At 35.3% G+C, this 9,448-nt stretch overlaps 1 protein-coding gene across 4 annotated transcripts; it reads left to right on the top strand.

The window, feature by feature from the left end:
- Window positions 1-1,384: 1,384 nt before the first annotated feature.
- Window positions 1,385-6,435, top strand: LOC145072484 (disease resistance protein Roq1-like). Of its 4 annotated transcripts, none has more exons than XM_079018918.1 (7): window positions 1,389-2,017; window positions 2,360-3,500; window positions 3,579-3,980; window positions 4,073-4,900; window positions 5,003-5,612; window positions 5,685-5,935; window positions 6,144-6,435. In XM_079018918.1, exons 1-6 carry the CDS (start codon window positions 1,491-1,493, stop codon window positions 5,708-5,710), a joined length of 3,534 nt encoding a protein of 1,177 aa, XP_078875044.1. In that variant the 5' UTR covers window positions 1,389-1,490; the 3' UTR covers window positions 5,711-5,935; window positions 6,144-6,435. The 4 variants fall into 4 exon arrangements, with proteins under 4 accessions (XP_078875045.1, XP_078875044.1, XP_078875042.1 ...); XM_079018917.1 differs by having other exon boundaries at window positions 1,390-2,017; window positions 5,833-5,935; XM_079018919.1 differs by lacking the exons at window positions 5,685-5,935; window positions 6,144-6,435 and having other exon boundaries at window positions 1,385-2,017; window positions 5,003-5,179; window positions 5,260-5,391.
- The last annotated feature ends 3,013 nt before the right edge of the window (window positions 6,436-9,448 follow it).

The raw sequence follows: 9,448 nt of genomic DNA, 5'->3' as shown, positions 1-9,448 counted from the left end.
TTGAACTAGTATGGTGACCGGTTTCCGCTTCGACTGCTGGGTCAATCGGTTTCTATAATTTTCATCGTTTTTTCCAATTTTCCTACACATACATACATATATAAATCATGAATTTGACGTTTACTAATTCAAACATTAAAAATATACATAAAAATAAGTTGTAGATCAATCCAAATACATTAAAATAACATATAACCATAAGTTTTAGTGTTTTACATCATTCTATATACATCAAAAAGAAAATAAATATAATACCAAAACAAAGTATATTTTTAGATGAATACAAACACATCAAATAACATTATAACATTTACCATATGTTTTTATTTAGAGAAAATTAAATAAATTTGAAAAAAAATCACAAAAGTTTATTATGGAAATGATTCTTTCCCATGTGTTTTATTCGCTTTAACCAGTTCCACCTGTTTTCGTTTGACCGGCTCAACCGGGTTTTTCTAAAAAATAGCCGGTTCAATTTGGTTCATAAATCGAAATAAAACCGATGATAGTTGAACCGCTCTCTCCCCCGATTTCCAGTCCAATGGGTTCGACTGGCCAGTTCAAACCGGTTTTTTAAAACATTGGGTTCAAGGTTGGTTTTGATTTTTTTAAAGATATTCCAAAAATTTTGTAACCGGTTTATGTTCATGATATGGAAAAAGGGAAGCTTTTGATCTCGTTTGAAAATTGAGAGAGGGGGTAGGGGGGACTACGATAATGCATCTTTGCAGATCCGATAGAAGTGGTGGAGCTTAGGTGGTATCCGACAAAAAAAAAAAAAACTCTCCACTATCACCTCCTACCCTACTAGATTGTCTCAAATTTGCGAATTCAAAGCAATTTGTATCAAGTTCGAGGTGGTTTCCTCCATTCCGATTTTCAGATCAATGGAGGTGCATCCTGCCTTTCAATGATTTTCATCATGAATTTAGGGGAGTGGCGAAGATGTGGAGGTGGTGGTATAGATGAGAGAAGGAAAATTGTAAATAGTGAAACACATATTCTTTCAAAGAGGGCGGTTACCGGCCAAACCTTATTTAAAATAGTTTTAATAATTAAAAATAATAAGAAATCTTACAAATAAATTGAAAAAAAAAACAGGAAAGAACCATATAATAATTTATATTTATATAAGGACGGACCATGCAATTTTTAATAATATTATATGAGATGACCGAGTTAAATTTTAAAATAAGAATTAAACCAACAACTTGAAAGTTCATGGAGATTTTCTCTATTTCCTACAACATTAACATGAAACTACACGAGTCTTCTTTGCATTTTCTAAAAGCCAATTAGAATTTATTCTAGTGGAGACCAACTCAGATAGATAAGACAATACACATTGACTTGCCAAACGTTGACTCTGCTACCAAACAAGATAAATCCATGATCTCTCTTGAGCTATAAGATCTAAGACAACAAATTAAAAGCAGAATCAAAGAAACTTATACTCCCAGCTCATATACACTCCCGTAATCTCAACTTCCATGGCCATCCTGACTGAACTACAAGAAGAAGAAGCAGCAGCAGCATCATCAAGAAGGTATCACGTTTTCTTGAGTTTTAGAGGGAAGGACACTCGTCTGGGGTTTACAGATTACCTCTACGAAGCTTTAGTGAATGAAAACATCTCTACCTTTCGGGATGAAGAAGAGGCTGAAATTGGGGAAGAACTAAAACCGGAGCTTGCAAGAGCTATAAAAAGCTCTCGTGCTTCAATAATTGTGTTCTCTAAGAACTACGCATCATCAACATGGTGTCTGGATGAACTCGTGATGATCCTTGAGCAGCGAAAGGCCTCCAACCATATTGTCATCCCTGTTTTTTACGATATTGAGCCTACCCATGTCAGAAAGCAAGAAGGCACCATTGGAGAAGCGTTATCTGAACACAGACAGAGGATTGCAGCTGAAAAGGACGAGGAGAAGAAAATTCAAGGTGCTCGTAAGTTGGAGATGTGGACGAAAGGACTGACAGAAGTTGCTGATTTGATAGGAAAGGATGCCAATGGCCGGTAAACTCCAATACTATGCATTTCCACATAGTTTTTCTCAGTTTTGTATCATTGTGTACAAATATTGTAGATCTGTTAAGGTTAATATTAACAAACAAATAAAATATGTGAAAAAATAACAAACACACAGAATTTAAGTGGTTCGCAAGATCAGGTCGTTTCTTATTTACTAATTAATAGTGACAGTAGGATTTACAATAATAGTCTAGGTATATATATAGGGCCTTAAATAAAAATGGTAACAAAAGATACCAGTCAATTAACTAATTATTGATGACTTTTATTTATTGGATTTCCATTGGTAGTGTCTTTCTTGTTTATCTAATTTGATTGAAATTTCAGACGAGAGATGGTGGTTATTGAAGAGTTGGTTAAGGAAATTAGTAGCAGACTGGAACTACACTCGGAGTGTACTATCCCACACTTAATTGGGATGGACATTTCTATTGATACCATCAGTTCCTGGTTGAAAGGAGGATCATCAGAAAATGCCGAAGTTCTCACAATTTCAGGAATGGGGGGGATCGGGAAGACATCTTTGGCAAAATATATCTATAGGTTACACTACCATGAATTTGAAAGAAGTAGCTTTGTTGAAGACATTGAAAGAAGGTGTGCAGGACAAACACGTGCACTACTTGATCTACAAAAACAGCTTCTTGGAGACCTTCTTGGTAAAAGAATGATTGAAGAACATGATGTAGATGTGCTCACATATAAGATTGAGAAAGCATTACTTAATAAACAAATGCTTTTGGTTCTTGATGGTGTTGATAACTTTGAGCAAGTGGATGTGCTGATTGGAACAAATGGTTTTCTTCATCCAAGAAGCAAAATTATTATAACAACCAAAGATGGGTCCTTAACAGAAAAATGTGCTTTATTTCGCATGAGGGTTCCTCCCAAACATCAAAAGCATGCACTTCATGGTTTAAGTGATTCTGAATCTCTAAGTCTTTTATGTTGGCATGCATTTGGAGGCTATGATCCTAAGGAAGGTTATGAAAACGAGGCAATAAGAGCTTCAAAGTATTGTGGAGGACATCCATTGGCTCTTAAACTTTTGGGAAGTTCTCTAAACAACGAAGATGTAGACACATGGAGGGATACGTTTGAAATGCTAAAGACAAGAGAATTCCATACTCATGTACATGTACAGAAGGTCCTGCAGATTAGCTTTGATTCTTTGCCATCTGACAATTGCAAAGAATTGTTTAAGCATATTGCATGTTTTTTTGTTGGAAGTGATAAAGAAATGATTGAAGCAATATTAAAGGAATGTGGTATTCGTACATCATATGGGATCACAAAGCTCATAGATAGATGTCTTCTCACAATTGGTCCACTTAATGAGTTGAGGATGCACCAATTGCTTCAAGAGATGGGAAGAGATTTGGTTCATCAGGAATCACCTGAGAAGCCATGGAAGCGTAGTCGAGTATGGAATCATGAGGAGTCCCTCTATTTATTGAAAGAAGACAAGGTAATTATATATTATATATGCTCTTCATATGTACTTCATTATTTTTTTTCAACTATTATTCATTACATTCATGACTAGGGTACAACAAAAATCCAAGGTCTTGTCCTTGACATGAAAATGTTGGAGAAAGAGTCGTTAGGTGGATCAGGCAGTACTGTTGCAGATAGTGAACTTCAAATTAATGATCCGAACACGATTTTTGGAATAGGTTCATCAACCCATAGCATTCTAAAATTCTCTTCTTGTTGCAAGAAAACTGAACTGAAAACAGATGCATTAAGAAAGATGGATAAACTAAGTCTACTCCAACTCAATCATGTAAAATTCAAAGGTTCCTACAAGTATTTTCCGAAAGGTTTAAGAGGGTTGTGTATGCATGGATCCAAATTGAAATACATACCTTCGAGCTTACCAATGGAAAATTTGGTTGCTCTTGACATGTCTTACAGTGATTTGACACAGCTTTGGAAGAAGCCAAAGGTATGAGATTCAAAGCTTTTACCTTACTTTTTTGTTGATTGATATCTTGGTAATAACATCTATTCTTTATTATATGACATCCAATGCAACAGCTTCTTGGGTCATTGAAGATTCTTAATTTAAGTTATTGCAAGCAGCTTGTTAGAGCTGGTGGCTTCTCCGGGCTACCTGCACTTGAGAGGTTGATACTTAAAAGGTGTGAATGTTTGGTTCATGTGTGTGAATCAATTGGTGGATGTGATAGTCTTCTTCTTCTTGATCTGAGCTATTGCAGGAAGCTTAAAATGCTTCCAAGCAGCATGATCAAGTTGAAGAATGTTCAAATGCTATCTTTAGACGGTTGCGCAGCTAGGATTGGCAAACAATCGCATGCCTCTTCCTCTTCCTCTTCTGTTGGAGAATTTGTACCGAAACATCCAAGCATATTGTTGATTTCCTTGCCATCTTCACTAGTAACCTTGTCTCTTAAACACAGTAATTTATCGAATGAATCCTTTCCAGCGGACTTTACCAGCATGTCCATGTTGAAGAAATTACTTTTAGACGGAAATCCAATTGATTCCCTGCCTGATTGTGTCAGAAACCTTACCAGGCTTGAACGACTCTCTGTTATGGATTGTTCGAAGTTAAAGTCAGTTTTGTGTCCTCCAAATACAGTGAAACGTTTGAGTGCTGACTGGTGTGTGTCACTTGTTAAAATAACATTCTCTCAGGAAATCACAGCACCACCATTTGTCCGTTACCGTTATTCAGTGTCATTGACTGAAGTTCAAGGCGTATTCAAAATTCAAGCTATAGAAAAAATTGACGACCAAATATTATGTAGCTTGGGGTGGACACATTTACAACATGTGAAAGATCACAAGGTGCGGATTTGGGATTCTGCCATATGGTCTCGTGCGACGAAACTTCCAGTTCAGGTATTATTCTCTTTCTGCAACTATATCATTTATATGTACTACACGGTTACACACCAGTTAATATGCCTAAAACTCATGCATATTAATTTTTTTTATCTGCAGATGTGTTACGAATTTGGAATATTTAGCACATGTTTTCCAGGGAATGTGGTTCCAGAATGGTTAGGTCATAAAAACAATGGTTCATCAATATCATTCACCATGCCATCGTCTTCAACAAATAAAAGGATCGAGGGAATAAATATATGCTTTGTGCATACATTTTCAGGCAGAGGGATGGTTAGTTCTTTAAGAACAAAAGTAAGGAATATAACAAAAGATCTCACATGGATATATTATGGTTATATATTTGTTGTCAGAGAAGCTGATGAAGATTTAGTATGGTTAAGCCATTGGATGTTTGGGAAAAATGAGCTCGAAGATGGCGATGAAGTTAGTGTAACCATTGTAGAGGAAGAGGAAGACGGTGGTATAATGGTAAAAGAGTGTGCAGTCAGTCCTGTGTACAATGATAGAGAGAATGAAGAAGACCCTTTGAGTTATTATAAGTCGTGGAAACATATCATTGGTGGAGATTTGTCTGCTTTTCAATTAACGTCAGGAGATTACTTCCTAACCCATGATCGTTTTTTTAATCATCCCCTAGCATTTAAAGACCTCTTTCAACATAAAACAACCCAGAATCTATTTGGCTATATTCCGCAATATAAAGGTACAACACTAATTCTTAAATATTGTTCTGTCTCCAAAATTATCTTTTAATTTAACGGCAGGCCACCTCAAGTTGAAGCTTGTAGGATTCGAACATGAGTCCACTCCATTTTTATGGTTTAAGTTCCAAGTGATCACCACTAGGCCACTTTGATGGAGGTCTATTTCAAGAACTTTTAGGTGAAGAAATGAATTTATTGTTCCTTTAACTCTGGTTACAGTTAAAAATGTGGTTACACGTGAAAAATGAGGAATGGTACGTACGTGGATGAGTAGAAGCAGTCTTTTCTTCAAAGGATACCATCACATCGAGGAATAAGACAGGTTTTTAGCTCGTCCCCTTCACATAATATGCATGTTCTTCCACGCTAGCAACTACCAAGTATATAACCTTATTAGCATTGTTGTTATCGTTTGCTATTCTGATTGCTGTTTTGGGTTTTTAAGATTGTTTCGTTTCACAAACAGCAGTTGGGCTGGTTATTTTGATGTCAAAATAGCACCTACAGTTATGTGTTTTCTCTTGGTTCAGGTGCCATATCATATGCGTAAAGAAGCAAAACATTGCAGGTTGGTCTTCATCTCATAGCACCTACAGTATGTTGCCTGGTAAAATGTAATCTAGACTTAGGGGTAGTTTAAATTTTTTAATAGGTAGTTAATTATGGAAGTCAGTTATAGTTATTTTACTATCAAATGAAGGGGTGTAATGGTTGGTTCAAAGGGACAGTGGTTAAAGGCTTGAAGCCTTATATATTGTCACTTGTAATCATATTAAACTTATTCTTGATGATAATAAAGAAATCTCAGTTTTAGTACAAGAACCCTTTTATCCTCTCTCCTTTGTGTGTGTCTGTGTGTTACAGAAACATCATCCACAGGCATACACACCTTCTTGTTTCTTTGCATGCACATGATCAACACACACACACCATCTTTGCACCATGCATCATCAATAAGAGATTCAACTCCCTCAACTGTCATAAACATTGTTTCCCCTTCCTTAGTCGCATTGCCATATACAAAATTTGCATCCTTAATTTGTCTTCTTTTGTTTTCTTGCAATATTTTATTGTATGTCCGTATTTGTGGCAATAAAAGCATTGAGTTGTTGATAGGGGCTTCCTTTAATTAATATCTTCCTCTAGAAGAACCCATACCGTAGTCTTCTTTCGATATGTCAGATACATTTTATCCATATCTAATTGTATTCAAATGTATTTTAAATTTAAGCCTTACCTGTTTGTTAGTTGGTTTCCTGATAAGAACTCTTGATGTATAAGTATTGAGATCATGATGAATACAAAGATGAATTGAATCGTTCAATTTTCTATGCTGATTATTTCATGGTATCATAAGAGGTTTGAAACAAACCTAACACCATGACTTTGAAACAAACCTATCGCCATGACTGGAGGTGACGTTGGAGGTAGAAGCACAACCCCTAAGATGGAATCTAATTCCCTGTTTTATCTTGGTCCACAAGATCACCCTAGAGGTTACATCACACCAACTAGATTGCATGGAGACAATTACGATGATTGGGCTAGTGATATCCGGATGGCCTTGGAATCACACATAAAATTTGGGTATCTTAATGGGATGATTACTAAAAGAGTTCCTCCTACCACTGCCACTGAATATAGTCAATGCTATGTTAGTATCATGGATCATAAACACAATTGATCGTGAAGTTAAATGTTACATGTGAAAGCATCGAGATGCGAAAAAGTTATGGGATACCCTCAAGTCTCGATATGTTGTGGTCAATGGACCAAGAATTCAACAGCTAAAATCCTTGATCGCCAAGTGTGAGCAAACAAAAAAGATGATGGTGTTAGAACACTTCTGGAAACTCACGACGCTATGGTAGGAGCTTCACAAACATGAGTTGATCATCACTTGCACATGTTATGCGGCTTGCACTACTGGAACCAGGCACAAGGGAAGAAGAGACACCGACATGCTTCATAAATTTCTGATGGGATTGTGCTCTTATCATTTCTCCACTCTTTGAACAAGTATTCTATCGCAAGATCTATTAGATAAAGCGATTCAGTTGGTAGTTCAAAATGAACGTGTAAGGACTACCAGTGTAGTCTTAGGCTATGTTTGGCGTATTAGCTGAAAAGCTGGCTGTTAGCTGAAAAGCTAGCTGTTAAATAAAAAGCTAGCTGATAGCTGAAAAGTTAGCTGATAAAAAATAACATTTGGTAAACTAGCTGAAATATATAAAATTACATAAAAGGACATATAAAAATATGCGTTTCTATAATTAATTAAGGGGTGTATTTGGAAATTTTAAAAAAGCTCCTAAAAAGCTAGCCTAAGTAGCTTTTCAAAAAGCTAGCTTATAAGCTACTTTTTGGATTACCAAACACGATAACGTAAAAAAGCTTAAAAAATAAGCTAGTTTATCAGCTAGCTGTGGCGCGCCAAACATAGCCTTAGAAGACAAACCCACCGAATTTTTAGGGTTTTCTATTGGAGCCAACAAAAACAAAAGTATCACTACAAATAAAATGACTTTAGTGGCATAGAAAAAATGTCACTAAAAACCAGAAAAGTGCCACTAAAAAATCCCTCGAGAATTTTCTCGAGCGGCACAAAAAAATGTCACTAAAAGCACTGCCACTAAAGGCTTTTAGTAACACTTTTTGGTTGTGTCGCTGTTTTAGTGACACTTTTTTTTGTGTCACTATAGCATTTTCGTTTTTGTGGCACTATTTTTATGCCACTAAAAAACTGCTAAAATAAAATTAATTTTTATGTTTTTAGCAAGACTTTTTTTACCGTGATAACTTTTTTTAAAGACTTAAATGGATTATTAAATAACAAATAACAATTAAGATAATAAATAAAAATACAGAAAGCATTAATTAAATTAGAACTTAACTTGACGGTATTCTTAATATGTAAGACAAATATATTTCAAAAGAATTAAAAAGTCTATACATTGAGCTAGTAATTACTTGAAACATTAAACTATCAAAATAAATACTAGTTCGGGAAGAAACATGAAAATTGACATGAAGATGAACTTTGCATATTTGCTCCTCTTGTTTATGCAAGTTACTAACAATTGTTTGTAATAAACCATAATAAGTAACATAAAAATATGTAAGAATATCCCTAATAGTCACAACACATGAAAACATATAGGTCACATGGTTATACCAGTTAAAAGTACTTACCACTATTATGATTACTTAATGAGAATCCTAGAATTCTTGGAGGAAAGTTATTAGGAATCATAACAAAGCTATCATAAACAACAACTAGCATATAGTTACACAAAAAAAATATTGAATTAAGCTTTATGAACCATAAACATATTCCAAATTTCATATACATGTCAAATATTTTCACGTGAATCAAGAGACACACATTCTAACAGGAACAACAATTAGCATATTATCCGGTTGAGTGTCGTACCTCAAGAAAGTTATGGCAACAATTAACTCAATGAAACTTGCACTTATAACCACAAATAAAAAATAACATACAATGATCATGGTACCTTGTTAACGTCTCCATGGATATGAACCAAAGGATGACCATTTGTGTCATTGGCTCTCTATAAAGTGTAAACAAAGTACAAACGTAAACCCAAAATCTTATTAGGCTAACACAACCAGATGGTGTCCAACAAAGTACAAACGTAAACCCTAACAAGAAACGACTTTGGGCATGACAACCCTCAACCTACTCTAAACACTTAGCCCACTTGGTGTTAGGTTTCTTCACTTTGCTCGGATGGGTAGATATCTATTTAGGTCATCAATTCTAAAGTAACATTTAACAAAAAAAATTATGCAAGAGTTCTCGTATATAAGG

Source organism: Lactuca serriola, chromosome 9 (genome assembly GCF_051521515.1).
Source record: "Lactuca serriola cultivar US96UC23 chromosome 9, Lser_US96UC23_V15, whole genome shotgun sequence".
Classification (NCBI taxonomy): domain Eukaryota; kingdom Viridiplantae; phylum Streptophyta; class Magnoliopsida; order Asterales; family Asteraceae; genus Lactuca; species Lactuca serriola.
This window is presented reverse-complemented; position numbering and strand designations above follow the sequence as displayed.

Excerpts from the sequence above, each read along its gene's own strand:
- LOC145072484 (XM_079018916.1), top strand. The coding sequence starts at position 1,491 with ATGGCCATCCTGACTGAACTACAAGAAGAAGAAGCAGCAGCAGCATCA. Across the intron at positions 3,501-3,578 it reads ATTTATTGAAAGAAGACAAG|GGTACAACAAAAATCCAAGG; the intron begins GTAATTATATAT and ends ATTCATGACTAG. Across the intron at positions 3,981-4,072 it reads AGCTTTGGAAGAAGCCAAAG|CTTCTTGGGTCATTGAAGAT; the intron begins GTATGAGATTCA and ends CCAATGCAACAG.